At 42.5% G+C, this 27,571-nt stretch overlaps 1 protein-coding gene across 1 annotated transcript in view; it reads left to right on the top strand.

The window, feature by feature from the left end:
• Positions 1-27,571, top strand: part of LOC147361950 (ATP-binding cassette sub-family C member 4-like) — a 177,833-nt gene that overhangs the window by 54,231 nt on the left and 96,031 nt on the right. Inside the window, 5 exon segments of the mRNA XM_086330256.1 lie at positions 8,511-8,607; positions 11,883-12,080; positions 13,417-13,557; positions 14,311-14,348; positions 15,043-15,137. Coding sequence (XP_086186382.1) covers positions 8,511-8,607; positions 11,883-12,080; positions 13,417-13,557; positions 14,311-14,348; positions 15,043-15,137 — 569 coding nt within the window.

Below are 27,571 nucleotides of genomic sequence, written 5' to 3'. Positions count from 1 at the left end.
GCAAAGAAATAGAGGAAAACAACAGAATGGGAAAGACTAGAGATCTCTTCAAGAAAATTAGAGATACCAAGGGGACATTTCATGCAAAGATGGGCTCGATAAAGGACAGAAATGGTATGGACCTAACAGAAGCAGAAGATATTAAGAAGAGGTGGCAAGAATACACAGAACTGTACAAAAAAGATCTTCACAACCCAGATAATCACAATGGTGTGATCACTGACCTAGAGCCAGACATCCTGGAATGTGAAGTCAAGTGGGCCTTAGAAAGCATCACTATGAACAAAGCTAGTGGAGGTGATGGAATTCCAGTTGAGCTATTTCAAATCCTGAAAGATGATGCTGTGAAAGTGCTGCACTCAATATGCCAACAAATTTGGAAAACTCGGCAGTGGCCACAGGACTGGAAAAGGTCAGTTTTCATTCCAGTCCCAAAGAAAGGCAATGCCAAAGAATGCTCAAACTACCACACAGTTGCACTCATCTCACATGCTAGTAAAGTAATGCTCAAAATTCTCCAAGCCAGGCTTCAGCAATACATGAACCGTGAACTTCCTGATGTTCAAGCTGGTTTTAGAAAAGGCAGAGGAACCAGAGATGAAACTGCCAACATCCGCTGGATCATGGAAAAAGCAAGAGAGTTCAAGAAAAACATCGATTTCTGCTTTATTGACTATGCCAAAGCCTTTGACTGTGTGGATCACAATAAACTGTGGAAAATTCTGAAAGAGATGGGAATACCAGACCACCTGACCTGCCTCTTGAGAAACCTGTATGCAGGTCAGGAAGCAACAGTTAGAACTGGACATGGAACAACAGACTGGTTCCAAATAGGAAAAGGAGCACATCAAGGCTGTATATTGTCACCCTGCTTATTTAACTTATATGCAGAGTACATCATGAGAAACACTGGACTGGAAGAAACACAAGCTGGAATCAAGATTGCTGGGAGAAATATCAATAACCTCAGATTTGCAGATGACACCACCCTTATGGCAGAAAGTGAAGAGGAGCTAAAAAGCCTCTTGATGAAAGTGAAAGTTGAGAGTGAAAAAGTTGGCTTAAAGCTCAACATTCAGAAAATGAAGATCATGGCATCTAGTCCCATCACTTCATGGAAAATAGATGGGGAAACAGTGGAAACAGTGTCTGACTTTATTTTTGGGGGCTCCAAAATCACTGCAGATGGTGACTGTAGCCATGAAATTAAAAGACTCTTACTCCTTGGAAGGAAAGTTATGACCAATCTAGATAGCATATTGAAAAGCAGAGACGTTACTTTGCCAAAGTCATGTATGGATGGGAGAGTTGGACTGTGAAGAAGGCTGAGCGCCGAAGGGTTGATGCTTTTGAACTGTGGTGTTGGAGAAGACTCTAGGGAGTCCCTTGGACTGCAAGGGGATCCAACCAGTGCATTCTGAAGGAGATCAGCCCTGGGATTTCTTTGGAAGGAATGATGCTAAAGCTGAAACTCCAGTACTTTGGCCACCTCATGAAAAGAGTTGACTCATTGGAAAGGACTCTGATGCTGGGAGGGACTGGGGGCAGAAGGTGAAGGGGACGACAGAGGATGAGATGGCTGGATGGCATCACTGACTCTATGGACTTGAGTCTGAGTGAACTCCAGGAGTTGGTGATGGACAGGGAGGCCTGGCATGCTGCGATTCATGGGGTCGCAAAGAGTCGGACACGACTGAGCGACTGAACTGAACTGAACTGATGATTTTTGAGGACAAAAACATTCAGTCTATATCAAATTATCATAGATGGGAGTGCTTAAAGAATAGAAATTAAATTTCTCACATTTCTTGAGACTACAGGTTTAAGATATGGGCAGGTTTGGTTTCTCCTGAGACCTTTCTCCTTGGCTTCTGACCGCAACCATCTCACTATTTCCTCTCATGTTCTTTCCTCTGTCTACATGCATCCTGTGTCTCTGTCCTATTTTTTTTTTGAAACATTTTTATTGAAATACAGTTGATTTACTACATTATGTTAATTTATTTGTACAGCAAAGTGACTCAGTTATGCACAAATATATACTTTTCCATAATGGTTTATCTCAGGGTATTGAATACAGCTCCCTGTGCTATACCATAAGACCTTGTTGTTTATCCATTCTACACTTAACAGTTTGTCTCTGCTAACCTCAAAGTCCCAGCGCATCCCTCCCTACCACCTCCTTCCATCTATGCAACCACAGGTCTGTTCACCAGATCTGAGTCTGTTTCTCTTTTGTAAATATGTTCATTTTTCCATAGTTTAGATTCCACATATATGTGATATAATTATGATATTTGACTTTCTCTTTCTGAGTTACTTCACTTAGTATGAGAATCTCCAGGTCCATCCATGTTTCTGCAAATGGCTTTCTTTCTTTCTTATGGCTGAGTAGTATTACATCGTCTATATGCACCACATCTTCTTTATCTACTCATCTGTCGAAGGACGTTTAGCTTGTTCCCATGGTTTGCTATTGTGATTGGTGCTGCTGTGAACATAGGAATGCCTGTCTCTTTTTGATTTATAGTTTAATCCAGATATATGCCCAGAAGTGGGATTATTGGACTATAAGGTAATTCTATTTTTAGTTTTCTGAGGAACCTCTCTTCTATTTTCAACAGTACCTGCAGCAATTTATATTCCCACCAGCAGAGTAGGAGGGTTCCCTTTACTCCTCTCAGCCATTGTTAATTTAATGATGGCTATTGAAGCTTATGTGAGGAGATAACTCATTGTAGTTTTGATTTGCATTTCTCTAATAATTCACAGTGGTGAACTTCTTTTCTTGTGTCTGTTGGCCATCTGTAAGTGTCCTTTGGAGAAATGTCTATTTAGTTCTTTTAACCATTTTTTGATTGGATTTTTTTGTTGTTGTTGTTGAATTATGTGAGCTCTTTTTATATTTCAGAAATTAAACCCTTGTTGTCACATCATTTGCAAATATTTTCTCCCATCTGTAGGTTGTCTCTTCATTGTGTTTATAGTTCCCTTTGCTGTGCAAATGCTTGTAAGTTTGATTAGGTCCCATTGTTTATTTATTTTTTTAATTAAAAAGTATTATTTATTTATGGCTGTGAAGATTTTCATCGCTGTGAGGGCTCTTCTCTAGTTACAGTGGGCAGGAGCTACTCTCTAGCTGTGATGCATGGACTTCTCATGGTTGTGGCTTTTCTTGTTGCAGAGCAGGGGCTCTAGGGTGTGTGGGCTTAGTTGTTGTGGCTTCTGGGCCCCAGAGCACAGGCTCCGTAGTTGTGCTGCATGGACTGAGTTGCTTTGTGCATGTGGGAGCTTCCTGGACCAGGGAGGGATTCTGTGTCTCCTGCTCTGGCAGGTGGATTCTTTGCCATTGAGTCACCAGGGAAGCCCCAATTTTTATATTTTTGTTTGTATTTCTATTGTTTTAGGAGACTGACCTAAAAAAAAATTGGTATAATTTATATCAGAAAATGTCTTGCCTATAATCTCTACTAGGAGTTTCATAGTATCATGTCTTGTGATTAAGTCATTACGCCATTTTGAGTTTATTTTTGTGCATGGTGGGGAGTGTGTTCTAACTTCATTGATTTATATGCCTTTGTCTCTGTCCTTGTATCTTAGTCTCCTCTTCATCTAAGCACACCAGTCAGGTTAGATTAGGTCCAGTATAATTAAGGGTAATGATTATCTCTTTAAAGTCCATGACACCAAATTCTAAGGTACTGATTACTAAGGTGACAACATGTGAATCTGAGGGAACACAACTGATTTACAGCAGGACCAGAATAGCAAAGTAGATACTTCAGCAGAGTCAGCAAGTGTAAGAGGAAGGCCTATGAGGAGCTCTGGGCTCTGGACACTAGGAGCTGGGATTGCACGTCCACTAAGCAGGGGTTGTTAGACTGGTGGAACCTGCCCATGTATAAAGCATGCTTAGTGTTGGGGTGATGAAAAAGTTGTGGAGATGGAAGGTGGTGATGGCTGCACAATAATGTGAATGTACTTAATACCACTGGGCTATGTGCTTAAAATGGCAGGAACAGTAAATTTCATGTTAGGTATATTGTAACACACATACACACAAACCTGCATAGTAGCACTGAATCTTTGAGAGCTTGAGAGAACAGCGCAGATGACACATGGCATGGTCTCCAACGCTGCTCTGACCCCGCTTTCCAACCCTCTCCTGTTCATGGCTTGATGAATTTTTCCCTTAGAGAAGTGCCTTGTGTCTTGTCAAGAGTTCAGTGACAGGAGCTTGTGCTGTGATAAGGATTCCCCACCTCCACCCGCCTGGCATCATGAGTATCTTAGCCTCCCTGTTCCCAGCACCCCACCCTGAACTCACAAATGTGTATTCACATCCTGTGAGCATCTGCACAAGTTCTCCATCAGGGTAGGAACAGATTCTGCCAGTCATTGCATCCATGTCACAAGGAAGGGAGAGTAAGGCATTTTGGTGCCAAGTACAGAGTGCTGATCACAGAAGTTCCCCTAAGTTATTTTTCAAACACAGGCAATATTTGTAAAATCCTCTTTAATATTTTGGGTGCACGACTTTGGATATGTACTTGATAGAAGCAAGCTTAACACTGTTGTTTGTAATCAGAACCACTTCTCTAGGGAAACTTAAAGCAGAGAGCATGAAAACAATTTAGGAAACCACTCAGAAGCAACTGGAGAGTGCTTATTTTTTTATTTTTAAAGTAATTTATTTTAATTGGAGGCTAATTACTTTACAGTATTGTAGTGTTTTTTTTTTTTTTTTGCCATACATTGACATGAATCAGCCATGGGTGTACATGTGTTTCCCATCCTGAACCCCCCTCCCACCTCCCTCCCCATCCCATCCCTCAGGGTCATCCCAGTGCACCAGCCCTGAGCACTCTGTCTCATGCATTGAACCTGGACTGGCAATCTGTTCCACATATGATAAGATACATGTTTCAATGCTATTCTCTCAAATCATCCCACCCTCATCTTCTCCCACAGAGTCCAAAAGAGTGTTCTTTACATCTGTGTCTCTTTTGCTGTCTTGCATATAGGGTCATTGTTACCATTTTTCTAAATTCCATATATATGCATTAGTATACTGTATTGGTGTTTTTCTTTCTGGCTTACTTCACTCTGTATAATAGGCTCCAGTTTTATCCACCTCATTAGAACTGACTCAAATGTATTCTTTTTAATGGCTGAGTAATACTCCACTGTGTATATGTACCACAGCTTTCTTATCTATTCATCTATCAATGGACATCTAGGTTGCTTCCATGTCCTGGCTATTATAAACAGTGCTGCAATGAACATTGGGGTACATGTGTCTCTTTCAATTCTGGTTTCCTCAGGGTGTATGCCCAGCAGTGGGATTGCTGGGTCATATGGCAGTTCTATTTCCAGTTTTTTAAGGAATCTCCACACTGTTCTCCATAGTGGCTGTACTAGTTTGCATTCCCAGAAACAGTGTAAGAGGGTTCCCTTTTCTCTGCATCCTGGAGAGTGCTTTCAAGTTAGAGTATCGGATGGAACAATATGCTGTGAGATATGGTGGTCATGTGTAAGCTTAGCCATGGGGAGAGTTTTGTATTAAAAGTGAATGAACCACACTTCTACCTGCTGCTGTTTTCTTCAGTCATGAATTTATATCCAAGGTCATTGAGGTTCATGACTTTTACAGCTTTATCCTGTGAACATAGTGGATTCTATCAGCTACAGAAGTTGAGGGCCTTAGATGAAGTGATGCAGCTTCACCTGTGTCCAGCCATGGATCCCATCCTGGTTCAGCCCCACCCACATCACTAGACCCCTGCCTTCCACATCATCAGGTCTTGGGATGTGTCCTGATCAGATTTCCATGCTGCTGTCTACACAGCTCACCCTCCTGTCTACACAGCTCACTCTTCTGCTCCAGCCCTTCACAGACACCCCACCACCACCCCCTGCCCACACACACACACATTCAGGAAGCAGCTCCAGGTCCACAGACAAACAGGATTCTTTGCTGTCTGCCCCCCTCAGCCTTTCCAGCTTGTCCCCACACCCACTCGGTGTACAGCTGTGCTGGCTCTGTGGGGTCCTTTCACACCCCTGTCTTTCTGTACATACTGGTCCCTCTGTCCAGAGAAAGAGAACAGTGAGCCAGGGCACAGAAGGAAGATGGAAGACGGGACCTGCTGTCCCCTCCTGCTCTTCCAGGGGTCGGCCATGCCCTCTGTCTTCCCACAGCCCTAAGTGGGTGCACTTGACCATTTATGAGTCCCCCTGCCACCCATAAACTATGAATGCAGGAAGCTGTCTCCATCTGGCATGTTCTGTCCCAGGAACCCTGTACCCGCTGTGCCTTCTTTCAGGATGTTTCCCCACATAGTCTCAGGGCTCCCGTGTCTCCACATCTAAGATATCAGCTACCCTTGTTTTACCTACAGAGCACAGGTCACAGCTGAGTAGTGCATTTTTTATGCTTGTTCAGTGTGTCATCTACATGGTGCAGAGTATTGTCTTCTGTCTTGACATGTGGATGGTTCCTCGGCACTTAGGACAGTGCCTGGCTTTCTCAACAAACCTCTGCTGATTGAATGAATGGAGGTGGGGACTCTGTCTGTCTTACTTGTATTGCCTCCACCAAGGGATGTGTTCCCTCTTAATACAGCCCTTATATAGGATTATATGTGGGATTATAGAATTAGCATGGCCTTTATATAAGAATAACTGTTATACAACTGGTTGCTGACTTGATCCTTTCTATGGCATGACTTGAAAATCTTTAAAAACTTGGAAAATAGTGTATTTTTCTAGTGATTTGGATAAAAGCATTATTTATGAAAAATTCAAAGCCATCAACTGATCATTTCATTGTAATTATTTGTATTACTGCATCTGTGATGGGATGTTAGGAAGAACACATCTTAAAACTTTGGGTTGATTCATCTTGGACATAACATCCCATCAGATTTGATTAACATTCATCTTTAGGGACTGCTATTGCTGCTGCTAAGTTGCTTCAGTCGTGTCCGACTCTGTGCAACCCCAGAGATGGCAGCCCACCAGAATCCCCCGTCCCTAGGATTCCCCAGGCAAGAACACTGGAGGACTATTGGCAGGCAATTATGAATTAAGGAGAAAAAATTCTGTTTAAAAGCTTTAGTACTAAGTTTGAAAAGGTGTTAATCAAGAAACTTAGGTATGAAAGCTGAGCTAACACATGTCAAAAGGTAAAAATGAATCCTTTTGGACTTAATGAAGCAATGGTGTATGTATTTACATCCTAGGGTCTTGTTTCTGATCACAGACCCAGTGTCCAGAGTGTCCCCTTAAGAGTTTTCTGTCCTGAGTCCAAAGCATATGACCATTCGTGGTTAGGGAGGAGTGGAGAAGTGAGATGACATTTATTGACTAGATTGGTGGTTTGATTTCTCAGAACATGGGGATGAGATGTCATTGACCTTGTTTTGAGATGAAGAAACTGAGGTTGAGTTGCTCATCTGACGTTAGGCTCGTGAGAGGGACTGAGCTGCAGTCTGCTGCCTCCAGACTTTCCATCTGATTCACTCACAGGCTGAGCTCTGGTCCAGGTTCCTGAAATTTGCCCTGTGAGGGGCTGGGGCACCCAGAGTACCTGCCTGGAGCCCTGTCTGTGGTCACTGGGCCCCAGACTCACCCACTTGGTTCCCTGGAGGGGTTGTGGACCCTGTGTGATGAGGCTGGGGCTGAGTCCCTAGGGGTCTACATGTGAAATGGAGGAGTAGTTTTCTTACTGTGAGAAAAATTTAAGGTTGAATAGTGAGTGATGTCTTGACTAAGAGAACTGGTGGGTACTCTGAGCCATTGGGTGATTTCTGCTGTGATTTGGGCCATTTGGATTCTGTTCTTTTACTTTTATGTTTGGAAAGTGTTCAGTCCTAATGAAAGAAGGCTTGCTTCTTGGATGGAACTGGGACTGTTGTAGAGACTGGTGGACACCACACTGACATTCATTTTCTATCTAATATTCTTTGGGAGCAAGTGTCTAGCAAATGCTCTCTGGCAAAGAGTCCTAAGAATCTACTAATTTTTTGTTGTAATATTTACATCATTAATTATAAATAATCACCTAGAAAGCTGTCAAAGAATGTAAACATTTTTAAATGACATGGATCCCTCTTCTCCCATTCCTTGATAGTGATAAAATAGTGTTTTAGTTTAGTCAAGTTTGGAAATCTCACTATTACTCATTTGTTTTCTTTTATGAAACATGAAAATAATTGAGTTTTAGTGGAAAAGACTTAGCTGTTAGGGCCTACTTCACTGGACTGGTTTAAAAAATTTTTTGTAGCACTAGATTCAAATTTGCTGCTAATAAATTTAAAAATCTATTTGGATTAATTGATTTTTTTGGATTAATTGATTTTTTACTTAATTTTTATTATTGATTTGGCATTTAAACTAAAGATCTTTGACTGCTGTGTGTCTTTGTCTCACTGTTTTCAAAATATAAGTTTTCAGTTTGAGACACTCCATTAATGTGCTCTTGCTTACTGTGCCTTTTACATTTGTAGGTGTATTCATCAGGCCTTGAAGGAGAAGATCACAATTTTAGTCACTCATCAGTTGCAGTACCTAAAAGATGCAAGTCAGATTCTGATATTGAAAGATGTAAGTAATTTCTAGAAGTCTGTGGAATTGCTAGCACTCAGGTGTGTTGAAGGACAGACCTCCCCGCAGGTCACTCTCCTGGCTTCATGGTAAACACCCTCTTCTCCCTCAGTTTTTTGCCCCTTCCTTCTCAGAGCTGGTATTCATGCCTTGGAGGATGAATCTAAAGCCCTTTAGAAATGTCACTATTACACTGTAAGCCATATAAACCCCAAAGTATAAAACTGCAACCACAGGGTTATTGAATCATCACTGTCCTAATGAAATTTGTTAAAGATAATGATACATTTTATTTAGAACTTTTTATTTTCCTCTTCCATGACTTAAGTCAAAGTGTATTACTTAGAGATTCTAACATCTGTTGGTATCCAAGTGATTGTCATACATAGTTTTCCTACAGAGCATCTTCCATTAGCACCATAAGCGAGGTTGGGTAGCCGAGCACCCGGGTCAGAGACCTCCTCTCTGGTGGTGTCGTCAGTTGCTGGTCTCCCTACCCAGGTTTCTATGTGCCCGATATGTGTGGGAGCCTGTGCAGCATGAGGACAAGGCCCTGCCCTCATGGGGCTCCTGTTCTTATGGGGGAGGATGTGACAAAGAAGGTGACATCCTGGCCTCCCTGAGGAGCTGGTGCCTCACGGGGTCTGAGTGACATGAAGGTGGGGGTCACATAGTCACCTGGGGGAGGGAGTCTGAGGCAGGGGGTCTTGAGGAAGGAGCTGACCTGGCAGGTTGGAGGAACAGCAGGAAGACCAGCATGTCTGAGGAGAGTGAGCAGGGGGATGGGAGGGAGCTGGTCTCCAGGCAGTGGGCTGCAAGCCTAGAACTGGGATGGAAGCCTTGGATGGTCCAGAGCAGAGGAGGGATGTGGTCTGATGTGGGAGTTAAGAGATTCCTCTGGTGGTCACTGGAGGGGCAACAGAAGAAGTAGTTAGGAGTCTTAGTAAAGCTGAGAAGACAGAAGTGTGGGCTCAGGCTAGAGTATCAGTTTCTAGAGCTGCCATAACCAAGTACCACAAACTGGGTGACTTAAAACAGCATAAGTTTATCGTCTCCCTGTTCTGGAGGCTTCACATCCCAAATCCAGGTGCTGGCAGGGCCGTGCTCTCCCTGGAGGCTCCAGGGGAGAATCCTTTCCTCCAGCCTCTGGTGTTCACTGGCCTTCCTTGGTGTTCCTTGGCTTCCAGCTGCAGTGCTGTGGTCTCTGCCTGTGATGTCACATGTCCATTGTCCCCGTGTAAGTCTGGGTCTCTTCTGTTATCAGAGCAACATCAGTCTTACTGGCTTTAGGGTCACCCTGCTCCACTGTGATCTCATCTTAACTTTATTACATTACATGCAAAGACTCTGTATACAAATAAGGTCATGTTCACAGGTTTCATGTTTGAACACATCTTTCTGAGGAGGGGGCACCATCCAACCCACAACTCCTAGCATGGTTGGTGGTGGGGTGGAGATTAGTGAGAAGTGTTCAGACTTGGTGGTTGTTCGATGCTTCACTCCTTGGCTTGTTTGCCTCTGGGTCTCAGGACCTTTGTTGTTAACCCATGGCTGTTCCAGAGGCTCTTGGTCAGATCCCTGACTTTTGAAATGAATCTCTGCTCCAAGAAAGATTATTAAAATACAGAACCCCTGTCTTTCTGGAAGCAGTTCCATGTGTCAACTCCTCTTCACTCCTCTAGGAATGGAGGGAGGGGCTAAGGTTTCTCAAGCTTGAGAGCAGTTGATTTCATGTGCAAAGGGGGCGATTCTAGTGTGTAAACCCCAGTGTTGGCAGTGTTATGAGCACAGGATCAGTGGCAGGAGAATAACCTATTTAGCCAGTCCCTAGATGTTTTGGGGTCACCTTATTGCTTCCTTTGAGGACAGTACACCCAATTTTAGTACTCACAAAACAGCTATTTGCCCCCTGGTGAGCACCCCTGCATGAGTTGGGGTTCATCTTTACTGTTTGTTTGGTCCCTCTCTTCATAGCAGATGGGGAATGGCTGTCCTTTCATCGCCCTGGAATTGTCAGTGCTTGACTGTTGAGTGAAATTGCTGTCTTTGTACTACCAGTCATTTCATTGTGCACATTACAGATTTGATGTGGTGAGTGGTGATTTCCTTAAAGAGGTGTGTGAATTTTGCCTCCCAAGTGGAGCAAGACCCTATATATCCTGCTTAATTTTCTAGTTCTGCAGTATCTGATGGTACCCAAAGGCTTCCTTGCGTTTCTCCCAGTGGACCCCCTCAGGGGAGAAGGTGAGGGGGTCCCAGCAAGGGTCCTGGGCCAGCTCCTTCCACCTGAGCTGCCTTAACCACAGCTGCTCATTTGATGTGTTTGGCATCCTGACATTTTTTCCCCCTGATGTTTTATTTGCTACTGAGGGAATCAACTGAGTCTGGTTTCATGGGGTCAGACAATAGTGAGATATCTACGCATTTGTAAGGGAGGGTAACTGTGCAAGGATGTGTCACATGTGTTCAAAGAAAATGATTTGATTGGCTGTAGCTTAAGCAGTTGCCTGATTTGGGAAAGCCTAGCTGGCTGCTTGTGGTTGGTCATTCCTAAGGTTCTTCTTGGATCTGAGTGCATTGATTCTGGCTTAAGTTTGGGTTTGTGGGCACAGACTGCCAAGGCTTTAGAGCTACCCCAGCCCCATGGCCTCTTTGTTTAATTACTTCATCAAGTGGAATATTGAATTTTCAGTTGGGAACTTGCTGTGTGTGGGGGCCATTGTAGAGACCATGGAGATGCCTCTCATGGATTTTCTGTCTGGGGCTGGTTCCTATTATCCCAGCCGGGCACATGATAGTGTGACAGTGACAGTGGTCAGTGAAGATATAATGAGTGACTCTTACCCATATGCAGATGTGCTTGTGCCCACCTCTGGGTTAAGTTTAAATTTCTTTCCTGGACTTGTCACATGAGGCTTCTCTCAATTCCCATGTTGTCTAAAAAGACTGTGCTGATCCTCCCACCAACCTCTCTGCTTCTTGCTTCCCTAAGTGCCCAGGATAGTCATGTCAGTGGCCTCCTTTTTTAACACATGAGCACAACTTTCTTTCACATCCCCCAGCACCTGACACAGAGACGGGGTTTGGCAGAGAACCCGATGTTCCGTTCTGTGGTAAGCTGACTGAACTAGATTTCTCAACAAGAATTCTAGACCCAGGGATCATTTTTTTTTCAACAATGATAATTTAAGACCAGATAACTTTTCTTGATTAGTATTTAGGTTTGTTTAATATTATCAAATATAAATTAATTCCTCTCAATTTTTTTATTTTAGGGGATGGTGGTGGAAAGAGGAACTTACTCTGAGTTCCTGAAATCCAGGGTAGATATTTTTTCCATTTTTGAGAAGGGGAATGAGCAGTCTGAACCATCTCCAGTTCCAGGAGCTCCCACTGTGATCTCTGAGTCTTTGGTTCAGTCTCTCCAGTCTCCCAGACCCTCGTTGAAAGATGCGGCTCCAGAAGACCAAGAAGTGAGTTTCTCATCCTGCAGTGTGCCCGGGTCTGTCTGCTCTTGGTGGTCTCATGGACCTTCAGTCTGCTCTGCTCGTGACATTTTCATTTGTCCCAAAGTAGACCCTAAGGTTCCCAAAGTCTTATTCCATGGAATTGGTAGAGTTAGAAGAGCATGAAGGGAGCAAGTCTGCTTGGTGTTTGCCTTTGGTGTAGGATAGAGACTCTTATGGAGATCAGCAGTGGGTGCACTGCAATGAATTTCTGAATGAGTGTGGCTCACACTAATTGAGGATTCTTCAGTTTACCATAGTTACATCCTACTCATGCTGGTGGCCCCTGGTTTCCCTGATGCATCCAGAGGCTTAATGTGAAGACCCCCTTAGACTGAGTCCTGCTCTTGTCACATTCAATCATCTGCTTTTCCTCTATGTTGGAATCTTCTAGCACTCATGTGACTGATGGTATTATTTTACCTCACTGTCAGATGGTTTGTGATAGGCAGAGGTAACGTGTGCGAAGGACCTGACACATAGTAGGCACTTCAGCGTTAGTTCCCGTCCTCCTTTCTTACCCTTCAAGACTGAGAACCACATCTTATCAACCTTGAATCCCAGTGGCCAGGAGAGAGCCAAGGACATCGTAGCCTCCTGTGACTATATAATGCATTCTAAGTCCTCCAGACAGAAATGCACTAGGTCTCCCTTAAAAATATACTCAGATATTCCTTGATATACAAACCCAGGAACCTGGAATAATTCTGTTAAGTATTCGGATTAGCTATTCACTTTCTAGACTCAGGATTCACTCTGAAATTTAGGAACCAAATAGATTCAGATTATATGCCTGCAACCTGCTACTTAAACTCCTATTTACTCTAACTCTCTCTGTGAACTCAGTTTGCTATATTTGGCTAGTGTTTTGAGCTCCAAGTATGTTTTATGTTTATATCATTGAATAACACAGTCATCTAGAGGAATACCTTAGCTCCATATCATTTTGTGTGTTTTAGAGGAAGTTTCTACATTTATACATTAATTGATTTTGTTGTGTGTATGTTGAGAGTCATGTTCTATTTTAAGCAAGTCTCCCCAACAGTGAATAACCTGATGTGAATGACATTTAATTAATTCTCATAGATTCCTATGAGTGGAATGGCTGGGATAAACACATATGTGGGTGGCCAGATATTCCCACACCCTTTTCTGTAGGAGATGGACCATCCTGCATTTCTACCAGTGTGTGGGATATGTCTGTTTCCCACAGCTTTGCAGTGGAGGGCATTGTTGAACTCTTGAAATTTGGGGTTCATTTTTTAAAATTTCATCTCTCACTGCCATTTTTTTTCCCTTTTAGAGTGAGAATATACAGGTTACGCTACCTCTGGAGGACCATTTGGAAGGAAAAGTTGGTTTTAAGACCTATGCAAATTACTTCACAGCTGGTGCTGACTGGTCTGTCATCATCTTCCTTATTCTAGTAAACATTGCAGCTCAGGTACATAAGGGCATTTATTTTGGTTTGTGCACTCAGCTTGATATTTACATACTATTTATATTGTATTTTATGATTATTTTTAAATATTTGTATTAAGAGATTTATCTCAAAGACTTGGCTCATGCAGCTGTGGGCCTAGCTTGGTGAATCTGAAATCAGAAAGGCAGGCCTGCAGGCTGGAACCTCAGGCAGGAGCTGACCCTGCTGTCTTGAGACAGAATTTCTTCCTCCTCCAGGAAGCCTCAGGTTTTGCTCTTAGGGCCTTTGTCTGACTGGATGAAGCCACCAATGTTGAGGGTGGTCTCCTCTCCTGAAGTTCTGATGATGGATGTGAACCACATCCACAAAATACCTTCACAGCAACATCTAGATGAGTGTTTGGTTGAATCACTGGAGACTGGCCCAGCCAAGCTGACACCGGAACTGACCATCACTGTACCTGTCAAACTTTTTGCTTTGCAAAATCCCAACATTTGTACTGTTATTACTGCCTTTTGCAGGCCACTTGGATGTACATTGAAGTACATTATATTTGGAGAGCAAAGTCTTCTAGGGAAAAGGGGATTTCTTTTAAAGATATTAACTTGTAAGATGCCCTCCCCTGACCTGTGGTCATCTGGGGTGAGGGGCTTGGCGCAGACCTGAGCCAGAAGGACTGTCTCCATGTTCTGGAGCCTTTCCATCCCCCATCCTAGTGAGCAGGGTGTGAGGCTCAGTGATGTCAGTGTGAGTGACTGCTATTTCCTGCTCCAGGTTACCTACATCCTGCAGGATTGGTGGCTTGCATTCTGGTGAGTGATTCCTGGTCTGACCCAAAGTGCTGTGAAGTCTACACAAAGCCGCCTTTCCCACAGAGTCAGGGAAGGGAGATGGGGCTTGTTCAGCCTCCTCTTCTGACCCTCACACAGTTTCCCTGAAGAAAGATGAAAGTTCCTGCGGGTGGTGTGTGATCCCCTGGTGGTCTCTCCCCATGTCCCTCCCTTCAGCAGCTTCTTCACAGACAATTTTTCTTTTCTTTTTTTGAACTTTTAATATTTTATTGGGATATAGCCAATCAACAGTGTTGTGATAGTTTCATATGAACAGTGAAGGGATGCAACCATACATATACATGTACCCATTCTCCCCGAGACCTCCCTCCCATCCAGGCTGCCACATAACACTGGGCAGAGTTCCATGTGCTATACAATAAGACCTTGTTGGTTACCTGTTTTAAATATATCAGTGTGTGCATGAACATCCTAATTTTCTAACTATCCTTCCCCTTGGCAACCATAAGTTCATTTTCTAAGTCTGTCTCTACAGATAATTTTGAAATCTGAAAGTCATGATTCAGATTTTTAAAAGGAAGACACACAGAGGGCCTTGTGAGCTGGGAAACACTTTCCAGCATGATATACATTTCTTGAATTGAGGTAATTTTTTTGTGATATTTGTGAAAATTCTATGTATATAATATAATATTTTTTATTTCCTGTTCCATAGGGCGAATGTACAAAGTGACCTGTATTTTGGGGGATATGTAAAAGAAAATGAAGAGGTAGTATTCGTCCTGAACTGGTACTTAGGAGTTTATTCAGGTAAAGTTGAGTCATCTGCTCTATAATACCAGAGTTTAGGTGCTTACAATGAGTCTGCATGAGCAAGAGGGCTTTCAAAGTAATTCAGTAATGTCTAATAGATTAAGTATCTGATTTGCGTTTACACTGTGAATTAATTAGAATAATTATTTTAAAGATCTACTAGAAGAAAAAAGGCTGAATGAAGACTCTTAACTTGTTCCATACTAGATTTTGGTAGTTAAACCAGGATTGCATATTGAGAAAATCAGCCACTGGAAATATGTAGCTATTGTGTATTCTAGTAGGTGCTTTAGCTAAATCTTATATCTTTATATAGATGGGCAAGGGGGATAGAAATGAATCCCCACTCTGTGGTTCAGGTTGTTCCAATTCTGTCTGAATAAACCCTGGCTTTTATTGATCTTGGATGAAATCCTCTAGCAGCCTGGGCCCCAGATAAAAGCATTATTCCCTCCCAGATATGCAAAACTCCCCTTTCCACACTGCTCATCTCCTGGGCTTCACTAATAACTTGAGAAGTTAAGCAGGGGAAGCCCAGTGTCTGGAATTAGGATTCTTTCTCTTTCTTACCCTGAGATCACAGTGTTATCTCCTCCCCAACTGTGTGATTAATTCAAAATTTGGCTTGCCAGACTAATATTAACTATTAACGTGACTCTCTCTATTCACAAGAGTATTTAGGATATATACATAGCATAGCATTGCATACTATTTAAAGGATGACTTTAACAAAAAATTTAAATGCTTTCTTTATCTATTCATTTGTTGATGTACATTTAGGTTTCTGCCATGTCCTAGATTTTGTAAATAGTGTTACTGTGAACACTGGGGTACAAGTGTCTTTTGAATTATGGTTTTCTCAGAGTATATGCCCAGTAGTGGGATTGCTGGATCACATGGTAGTTCTACTTTCAATTTTTTAAGGAACCTCCATACTTTTCTCCATAGTGACTGTAGCAATTTACATTCCTACTAACAGTGCAAGAAGGTTCTCTTCCATACCTTCTCTAGCATTTATTGTTTGTATATTTTTTGATGATGGCCATTCTGACTGGTGTGAGGTAATACTTTATTATAGTTTTGATCTGGATTTCTCAAATAATGATACTGAGCATCTTCCCATTTGCCTCTTGACCATCTGTATGTTTTCTTTGGAGAAAGGTCTATACAGGTCTTTGCCCATTTTTTGATTGGGTTGTTTGGATTTTTTGATATTACGCTGCATCAGCTGATTGTATATTGTGGAGATTAATCCCTGGTCAGTTACTTATTTTGTAATTATTATCTCCCATTCTCAGGGCTGTCTTTTCATCTCATTTATGGTACATATATACACTGGATCAGGGGAGAGGGGCTCCCCAGATAACTCAAATGGTAAAGAATTTGCCTGCAATGCTGGAGACCTGAGTTTCATCCCTGGGTCAGGAAGAACCCCTGGATAAGGGAGTGGCAACCCATTCCAGTATTATGCTTTGAGAATTCCATAGACAGAGGAGCCAGGCAGGCTACGGTCCATGGGATCGCAAGAGTCCGACATGAATGAACAACTTAACTTTCATTTTCAAAAAAAGGAATGAAATTGGATCATTTGTTGAGAGGTGGATGGACCTAGAGTCTGACATACAAAATAAAGTAAGTCATAAAGAGAAAAACAGAAAAAAAATACTTGAATTAATGCATATATATGGAATCTAGCCTCCTTATGGATCAATGCCTTATCATGGCGAAAAGACTTGCATAACTCAATGAAGCTATGATATATGCCATGTACGGCCACCTAAGACAGACGGGTCATAGGGGAGAGTTCTGACAAATCCACTGGAGGAGAGAATGGCAAACCACTCCAGTGTACTAGCCACAAGAAACCCATCAGTTCAGTTCAGTTCAGTTCAGTCGCTCAGTCATGTCCGACTCTTTGCAACCCCATGAATCGCAGTACGCCAGGCCTCCCTGTCCATCACCAACCCCCAGAGTTCACTCAGACTCATGTCCATCAAATCAGTGATGCCATGCAGCCATCTCATCTTCTGTCCTTCCCTTCTCCTCCTGCCCCCAATCCCTCCCAGCATCAGAGACTTTTCCAATGAGTCAACTCTTCGCATGAGGTGGCCAAACTACTGGAGTTTCAGCTTTAGCATCATTCCTTGCAAAGAAATCCCAGGACTGATCTCCTTTAGAATGGACTGGTTGGATCTCCTTGCAGTCCAAGGGACTCTAAAGAGTTTTCTCCAACACCACAGTTCAAAAGCATCAATTCTCTGGCACTCAGCCTTCTTCACAGTCCAACTCTCACATCCATACATGACCACAGGAAAAACAATAGCCTTGACTAGATGGAACTTTGTTGGCAAAATAAAGTCTCTGCTTTTCAATATGCTATCTAGGCTGGTCATAACTTTTCTTTGAAGGAGTAAGCATCTTCTAATTTCATGGCTGCAGTCACCATCTGCTGTGATTTTGGAGCCCAAAAAAATAAAGTCTGACACTGTTTCCACTGTTTCCCCATCTATTTCCCATGAAGTGATGGGACCAGATGCCATGATCTTCGTTTTCTGAATGTTGAGTTTTAAGCCAACTTTTTCACTCTCCTCCTTCACCTTCATCAAGAGGCTTTTTAGTTCCTCTTCACTTTCTGCCATAAGGGTGGTGTCATCTGCATATCTGAAGTTATTGACATTTCTCCCTGCAATCTAGATTCCAACTTGTGCTTGTTCCAGCCCAGCATTTCTCATGATGTACTCTGCATATAAGTTAAATAAGCAGGGTGACAATATACAGCCTTGACATACTCCTTTTTCCTATTTGGAACCAGTCTGTTGTTCAGTGTCCAGTTCTAACTCTTGCTTCCTGACCTGCATACAGATTTCTCAAGAGGCAGGTCAGGTGATCTGGTATTCCCATCTCTTTCAGAATTTTCTACAGTTAATTGTGAGCCACACAGTCAAAGGCTTTGGCATAGTCAATAAAGCAGAAATCGATGTGTTTCTGGAACTCTCTTGCTTTTTCCATGATCCAGCGGATGTTGGCAATTTGATCTCTTGTTCCTCTGCCTTTTCTAAAACCAGCTTGAACATCAGGAAGTTCACGGTTCACATATTGCTGAAGCCTGGCTTGGAGAATTTTGAGCATGACTTTACTAGCATGTGAGATGAGTGCAATTGTGAGGTAGTTTGAACGTTCTTTGGCATTGCCTTTCTTTGGGATTGGAATGAAAACTGATGTTTTCCAGTCCTGTTGCCACTGCTGAGTTTTCCAAATTTGCTGGCATATTGAGTGCAGCACTTTCACAGCATCATCTTTCAGGATTTGAAATAGCTCAACTGGAATTCCATCACCTCCACTAGCTTTGTTCATAGTTATGCTTTCTAAGGCCCATTTGACTTCACATTCCAGAATGTCGGGCTCTAGGTGAGTGATCACACCATCGTGGTTATCTGGGTCATGAAAATCTTTTTTGTACGGTTCTTCTGTGTATTCTTCCCAACTCTTCTTAATATCTTCTGCTTCTATTAAGTCCATACAATTTCTGTCCTTTATCAAGCCCATCTTTGCATGAAGTGTTCCTGTGGTATCTGTAATTTTCTTGAAGATATCTCTAGTCTTTCATATTCTGTTGTTTTCCTCTCTTTCTTTGCATTGATTGCTGAGGAAGGCTTTCTTATGTCTTCTTGCTATTCTTTGGAACTCTGTATTCAGATGTTTATATCTTTCCTTTTTTACTTTGCTTTTAGCTTCTCTTCTTTTCACAGCTATTTGTAGGGCCTCCCCAGATAGCCATTTTGCTTTTTTGCATTTCTTTTCCATGGGGATGGTCTTGATCCCTGTCTCCTGTACAATGTCACAAACCTCATTCGATAGTTCATCAGGCTACTCTATCTATCAGATCTAGGCCCTTAAATCTATTTCTCACTTCCACTGTATAATCATAAGGGATTTGATTTAGGTCATACCTGAATGGTCTAGTGGTTTTCCCTACTTTCTTCAATTTCAGTCTGAATTTGGCAATAAGGAGTTCATGATCTGAGCCACAGTCAGCTCCTGGTCTTGTTTTTGTTGATTGTAGAGAGCTTCTCCATCTTTGGCTGCAAAGAATATAATCAATCTGATTTTGGTGTTGACCATCTGGTGATGTCCATGTGTAGAGTCTTCTCTTGTGTTGTTGGAAGAGGGTGTTTGCTATGACCAGTGCATTTTCTTGGCAAAACTCTATTAGTCTTTGTCCTGCTTCATTCCGTATTCCAAGGCCAAATTTGCCTGTTACTCCAGGTGTTTCTTGACTTCCTACTTTTGCATTCCAGTCCTCTATAATGAAAAGGACATCTTTTTTGGGTATTAGTTCTAAAAGGTCTTGGAGGTCTTCATAGAACCGTTCAACTTCAGCTTCTTCAGCGTTACTGGTTGGGGCATAGACTTGGATTACTGTGATATTGAATGGTTTGCCTTGGAAATGAACAGAGATCATTCTGTCATTTTTGAGATTGCATCCAAGTACTGCATTTCAGACTCTTTTGTTGACCATGATGGCCACTCCATTTCTTCTGAGGGATTCCTGCCCACAGTAGTAGATATAATGGTCATCTGAGTTAAATTCACCCATTCCCGTCCATTTTAGTTTGCTGATTCCTAGAATGTCGACGTTCACTCTTGCCATCTCTTGTTTGACCACTTCCAATTTGCCTTGATTCATGGACCTGACATTCCAGGTTCCTATGAAATATTGCTTTTTACAGCACTGGACCTTGCTTCTATCACCAGTCACATCCACAGCTGGGTATTGTTTTTGCTTTGGCTCTATCCCTTCATTCTTTCTGGAGTTATTTCTCCACTGATCTCCAGTAGCATATTGGGCACCCACAGACCTGGGAAGTTTCTCTTTCGGTATCCTATCATTTTGCCTTTTCATACTGTTCATGGGGTCCTCAAGGCAAGAATACTGAAGGGGTTTGCCATTCCCTTCTCCAGTGGACCACATTCTGTCAGACCTCTCCACCATGACCTGCCCATCTTGGGTGGCCCCATGGGCATGGCTTGGTTTCATCGAGTTAGACAAGGCTGTGGCCCTAGTGTGATTAGATTGACTAGTTTTCTGTGAGTATGGTTTCAGTGTGTCTGCCTTCTGATGCCCTCTTGCAACACCTTCCGTCTTACTTGGTTTTCTCTTACCTTGGACATGGGGTATCTCTTCACAGCTGCTCCAGCAAAGCACAGCCACTGCTCCTTACCTTGGACGAGGGGTATCTCCTCACTGCCGCCCCTTCTGACCTTGAACATTGAATAGCTCCTCTAGGCCCTCCTGTGCCCGCACAGCCCCTGCTCTTTGGAGGTGGGGTTGCTCCTCCCAGCCGCCGCCCCTGACCTCGGACGTGGGGTAACTACTCTTGGCTGCCTCCCCTTGGGAATGGGGTCCTCCTGGCTTCTGCCGCTGACCTCGGACGTGGGGTAGCTACTCTTGACCGTGCTAAGTGTGCCGGTCACAGCTGCCGGAGCTAAATGCGCAGGTTGCAGCCGCCCATGCTATAAAAACCAATGAACTGCATAAAACCCGTGAACTGCATCAGATCAGATCAGTCGCTCAGTCGTGTCCGACTCTTTGCGACGCCATGAATCACAGTACGCCAGGCCTCCCTTTCCAGCACCAACTCCCGGAGTTCACTGAGACTCACATCCATCAAGTCAGTGATACCATCCTGCCATCTCATCCTCTGTCATCCCCTTCTCCTCTTGACCCCAATCCCTCCCAGCATCAGAGTCTTTTCCAATTAGTCAACTCTTCGCATGAGGTGGCCACAGTACTGGAGTTTAAGCTTTAGCATCATTCCTTCCAAAGAAATCCCAGGGCTGATTGCCTTCAGAATGGACTGGTTGGTTCTCCTTGCAGTCCAAGGGACTCTCAAGAGTTTTCTCCAAACCACAGTTCAAAAGCATCAATTCTCTGGCACTCAGCCTTCTTCACAGTCCAACTCTCACATCCATACATGACCACAGGAAAAACCATAGCCTTGACTAGATGAAATTTTGTTGGCAAAGTAATGTCTCTGCTTTTGAATATGCTATCTAGGTTGGTCAGAACTTTCCTTCCAAGGAGTAAGCGTCTTTTAATTTCATGGCTGCACTCACCATCTGCAGTGATTTTGGAGCCCAGAAAAATAAAGTCTGACACTGTTTCCCCATTCTATTTTCCATGAAGTGATGGAACTGGATGCCATGATCTTCATTTTCTGAATGTTGAGCTTTAAGCCAACTTTTTCACTCTCCTCTTTCACTATCACCAAGAGGCTTTTTAGTTCCTCTTCACTTTCTGCCATAAGGGTGGTGTCATCTGCATATCTGAGGATATTGACATTTCTCCCGGCAATCTTGATTCCAGCTTGTGTTTCTTCCAGTCTGGCATTTCTCATGATGTACTCTGCATATAAGTTAAATAAACAGGGTGACAATATACAGCCTTGACGTACTCCTTTTCCTATTTGGAACCAGTCTGTTGTTCAGTGTCCAGTTCTAACTGTTGCTTCCTGACCTGCATACAAATTTCTCAAGAGGCAGATCGGGTGGTCTGGTATTCCCATCTCTTTCAGAATTTTCCACAGTTTATTGTGACCCACACAGTCAAAGGCTTCATAGTCAATAAAGCAGAAATCGATGTTTTTTCTGGAACTCTCTTGCTTTTTCCATGATCCAGCAGATGTTGGCAATTTGATCTCTGGTTCTTCTGCCTTTTCTAAAACCAGCTTGAACATCAGGAAGTTCACAGTTCACATATTGCTGAAGCCTGGCTTGGAGAATTTTGAGCATTACTTTACTAGCGTGTGAGATGAGTGTTATTGTGCCGTAGTTTGAGCATTCTTTGACATTTCCTTTCTTTGGGATTGGAATGAAAACTGACCTTTTCCAGTTCTGTGGCCACTGCTGAGTTTTCCAAATTTGCTGGCATATTGAGTGCAGCACTTTCACGGCATCATCTTTCAGGATTTGAAATAGCTCAACTGGAATTCCATCACCTCCACTAGCTTTGTTCATAGTGATGCTTTCTAAGGCCCACTTGTCTTCACATTCTAGGATGTCTGGCTCTAGGTCAGTGATCACACTATCGTGATTATCTGGATCATGAAGATCTTTTTTGTACAGTTCTTCTGTGTATTCTTGCCATCTCTTCTTAATATCTTCTGCTTCTTTTAGGTCCATACCATTTCTATCCTTTATCGAGCCCATCTTTGCATGAAATGTTCCTTTGGTATCTCTGATTTTCTTGAAGAGATCCCTAGTCTTTCCCATTCTGTTGTTTCCTCTATTTCTTTGCATTGCTCACTGAAGAAGGATTTCTTATCTCTTCTTGCTATTCTTTGGAACTCTGCATTCAGGTGTTTATATCTTTCCTTTTTTACTTTGCTTTTAGCTTCTCTTCTTTTCACTGCTATTTGTAAGGCCTTCCCAGACAGCCATTTGTATTTTTTGCATTTCTTTTACATGGGTATGGTCTTGATCCCTGTCTCCTGTACAATGTCATGAACCTCCGTCCGTAGTTCATCAGGCACTCTCTCTATCAGATCTAGGCCCTTAAATCTATTTCTCACTTCCACTGTATAATCAGAAGAGATTTGATTTAGGTCATACCAGAATGGTCTAGTGGTTTTCCATGCTTTCTTCAATTTCAGTCTGAATTTGGCAATAAGGAGTGATCTGAGCCACAGTCAGCTCCTGGTCTTGTTTTTGTTGACTGTAGAGAGCTTCTCCATCTTTGGCTGCAAAGAACATAATCAATCTGATTTTGGTGTTGACCATCTGGTGATGTCCATGTGTAGAGTCTTCTCTTGTGTTGTTGGAAGTGGGTGTTTGTTATGACCATTGCATTTTCTTGGCAAAACTCTATTAGTCTTTGTTGTGCTTCATTCCGTATTCCAAGGCCAAATTTGCCTGTTACTCCAGGTGTTTCTTGACTTCCTACTTTTGCATTCCAGTCCCCTATAATTAAAAGGACATCTTTTTTGGGTGTTAAAAAGGCAAAAAGATATGACACCAAAAGATTAGCCCCCCAGATCAGAAGGTGTCCAATAAGCTACTGGGGAAGAACGGAAGATAACTACAAATAGCTCCATACAGGATGAAGTGACTGGGCCACAGTGGAAATGCATTCAGGTGTGGTTGTATCTGGTGGGGAAAGTAAAATATGATGCTGTAAATAACAGTATTGCATAGGAACCTGGAATGTTAGGTCCATGAATCAAGGTAAACTGGACGTGGTCAAGTAGGAGATGCTAAGAGTAAACATAGACATCTTAAGAATCAGTGAACTAAAATGGATGGGAATGGGTGAATTTAATTCAGTTGACCATTGTATCTACTACTGTGGGCAAGAATTGCTTAGAAGAAATGGAATAGTCCTCATAATCAACAAGAGTCCAAAATGCAGTTCTTGGGTGCAACCTTAAAAATGACAGAATGATCTTGGTTCATTTCCAAGGCAAACCGTTCAACATGTCAGTAATCCAAGTCTATTCCCCAACCACTGATGGCAAAGAAGATGAAGTTGACCAGTTCTATGAAGACCTAGAAGACCTCCTAGAACATGCAGAGTCCCAGAGAATAGCAAGGAGAGATCAGAAGCCCTTCTTCAATGGACAATACAAAGAAATAGAGGAAAACAACAGAAAGGGTAAGACTAGAGATTTCTTTCAGAGAAGGCAATGGAACCCCACTCCAGTACTCTTGCATGGAAAATCCCATGGATGGAGGAGCCTGATTGGCTGCAGTCCATGGGGTCGCGAAGAGTCGGACATGACTGAGCAACTTCACTTTCACTTTACACTTTCGTACTTTGGAGAAGGAAATGGCAACCCATTCCAGTATTCTTGCCTGGAGAATCCCAGGGATGGGGCAGCCTGGTGGGCTGCCATCTATGGGGTTGTACATGACTGAAGCGACTTAGCAGCAGCAGCCACAGCAGAGATCTCTTCAAGAAAATTGGAAATATCAAAGGAACATTTCATCCAAAGATGGGCACAATAAAGAACAGAAATGGTAAAGACCTAATTGAAGCAGAAGATATCAAGAAGAGATGGAAAGAATACACAGAACTGTACAATAAAAATCTTAATGACCTGGATACCCACAATGATGTAGTCTCTCACTCAGAGCCGGACATTCTGGAGTGTGAAGTCAAGTGAGCCTTAGGAAGCACAGCTCCCTGTAAAGCTAGTAGAGGTGACGGAATTCCAGCAGAGCTATTTAAAATCCTAAAAGATTTACAGTGCTATTAAAGTGCTGCAGTCAATATGTCAGCAAATTTGGAAAATCCAGCAGTGGCCACAGGACTGGAAAAGGTCAATCCTCATCCCAATTCCCAAGAAGGGCAGTACTAAAGTATGTTCAATCCACCAGACAATTCTGCTTATCTCACATGCTACTAATGTTATGCTCAAAAATCCTTCAAGCTGTGTTTTAGCATCATGTGAACTGAGAACTTCCAGATGTTCAAGCTGCATTTAGAAAAGGCAGAGGAACCAGAGATCATATTGCCAACATTTGCTGCATCATAGAGAAAACAAGAGAATTCCAGAAAAAATGTACCTCTGTTTCACTAACTAAGCTAAAGCCTTTGACTGTGTATGTCATAACAAACTATGGAAAACTCTTAAAGAGATTGGAATACTAGACCATTTTACCTGTCTCCTGAGAAACCTGTATGCAGGTCAAGAAGCAACAGTCAGCACCCTGTATGGAACAACTGATTGGTTCAGGATTGAGAAAGGAGTACAACAAGGTTGTTTATTGTCACCCTGTTTATTTAACTTATACACAGAGCAGGGATCATATGAAATGCTGGGCTGGATGGGTTATAAGCTGGAATCAAGATTGCTGGAGAGTATCAGTCTCAGATATGTGGATGATACCACTCAAATGGCAGAAAGCAAAAAGGAACTAAAGAGCCTCTTGATGAGAGTGAAGAAGGAGGGTGAAAAAGCCAGCTTAAAACTGAATATTAAAAAAAAAATAACATCATGGCATCAAGTCCCATCACTTCATACAAACAGAAGGGGAAAATGTGGGAGCAGTGCCAGATTTCCTCTTCTTGGGCTCTAGAATCACTGTGGATGGTGACTGCAGCCATGGAATTAGAAGACAGTTGCTTATTGGCAGGAAAGCTATGACAAACCTACACAGTGTGTTAAAAAGCAGAGACATCACTTTGCCAACAAAGGTCCATATACTCAAGGCTATGTTGTTTCCAGTAGTCATGTATGGATGTGAGAAATGGACAATAAAGAAGGCTGAGCACTGAAGAATTGATGCTTTAGAACTGTGATGCTAGAGAAGACTTGAGATTGAGAGTCCCTTGGACAGCAGGGAGATCAAACCAGTCAGTCTTAGAGGAAATCAGCCAGTCAACCCTGAATACTCATTGGAAGTACTGATACTGAAGCTGAAGCTCCAAAACTTTGGCCTCCTGATGAAAGCAGCTGACTTACTGGAAAAGACCCTGATACTGGGAAAGGCTGAAAGCAAAAGGACAAGAGAGTGATAGAGGATGAGCTGGTTGGGTGGCATCACCAATTCATGAACTTGGGTTAACTCCGGGAGAGGGACAGGGAAGCCTGGCGTGCTGCAGTCAATGGGGTTGCCAAGGGTTGGATGAGACTTGGCGACTGAACAACAACAACAGCAACATGGAAATGAGAAAAATGGTACATATGAACCTATTTGCAGGGGATAAATAGAGTTGTAGCAGTAGAGAATAGATATTTGGACACAGAGTGGAAATGGGGATGTGAGGGAGATGAATTGGAAGATTAGGATTGACATAGATACACTACCATGTGTAAAACAGGTAGCTAGTGGGGAGCTGCTATATAATACAAGGTGCTCAGCTCAGTGCTCTGTGATGACCTAGAGGGGAGGGATGGGGGAAGGGAGGTCCAAGAAGGAGGGGATATATGTATACATATAGCTGGTTTACTTTGTTGAGCAGAAGAAACTAACACAACTTTGTAAAGCAACTATACCCCCAATAATTTTTTTTAATAAGTAAAAATTTAAATATCCTCACAGGAAATTCTTGGAAAAACTTTCTCTCTCTCTCTCTCTTTTTTTTTTTTTGGAAAAACTTTCTGCAAAGAGTAAGTTATATAAAAATCGACTTATTGTAATTTGGTATTTATTTTATTGATCACTTGGTAAGAAACTTGAATCTACCAGCTATTTACCTTCTGAATTGGTGGACAATGAAGGCTTAAAGAAGAAGGAATGAATTCTGTTACACATTCATATAGTATGGTGGGCTAAGGCAAATACCTGTTGATGGAATTCAGGAATTTAAGCAGCTTTCAGAATTTAAATAACACTGATGTGGCAGCTGAATGGAAAAAAGTACTTGATGGATATATGTTGCCAAAGTTATCCCCAATCTATATAGCATTGTGAGTTGAAGAGATGTTTGGAGGTATATTTTAATTTTTATATGCATAGTAGTGCTCCTTTATGTCATTGATAAGACATAAATTTAAATGATTATATTTATTTACAAATGATTTGGGAATCTATAAAATAGTAAGAGATTCAGTTCAGTTCAGTTCAGTCACTCAGTCGTGTCTGATTCTTTTTGACCCCTTGAACCGCAGCACGCCAGGCCTCCCTGTCCATCACCAACTCCCGGAGTCCACCCAAACCCATGTCCATAGAGTTGGTGATGCCATCCAACTGTCTCATCCTCTGTTGTCTCCTTCTCCTCCTGCCCTCAATCTTTCCCAGCATCAGGGTCTTTTCCAATGAGTCAACTCTTCGCATGAGGTGGCCAAAGTACTGGAGTTTCAGCTTCAGCATCAGTCCTTCCAATGAACACCCAGGACTGAACTCCTTTAGGATGGACTTGTTGGATATCCTTGCAGTCCAAAGGACTCACAAGAGTCTTCTCCAACACCACAGTTCAAAAGCATCAGTTCTTCGGCACTCAGCTTTCTTTATAGTCCAACTCTCAGGTCCATACATGACCCCTGGAAAAACCATAGCCTTGACTAGACGGACCTTTGTTGACAAAGTAATGTCTCTGCTTTCTAATATGCTGTCTAGGTTGGTCATAACTTTCCTTCCAAGGAGTAAATGTCTTTTAATTTCATGGCTGCAATCACCATCTTCAGTGATTTTGGAGCCCAGAAAAATAAAGTCAGCCGTTGTTTCCACTGTTTCTCCATCTATTTGCCATAAAGTGATAAGACCGGATGCCATGATCTTCGTTTTCTGAATGTTGAGCTTTAAGCCAACTTTCTCACTCTCCTCTTTCACCTTCATCAAGAGGCTCTTTACTTCTTCACTTTCTGCCATAAGGATGGTGTCATCTGCATATCTGAGGTTATTGATATTTCTCCCGGCAATCTTGATTCCAGCTTGTGCTTCCTCCAGCCCAGTGTTTCTCATGATGTACTCTCCATATAAGTTAAATA

Source organism: Bos grunniens, chromosome 12, assembly GCF_055505025.1.
Source record: "Bos grunniens cultivar Pamir isolate PY7600 chromosome 12, Bosgru_T2T1.0, whole genome shotgun sequence".
Taxonomy (NCBI): domain Eukaryota; kingdom Metazoa; phylum Chordata; class Mammalia; order Artiodactyla; family Bovidae; genus Bos; species Bos grunniens.
The sequence above is the reverse complement of the archived record's forward strand: the minus strand, read 5'-3'. Positions and strand labels throughout refer to the sequence as shown.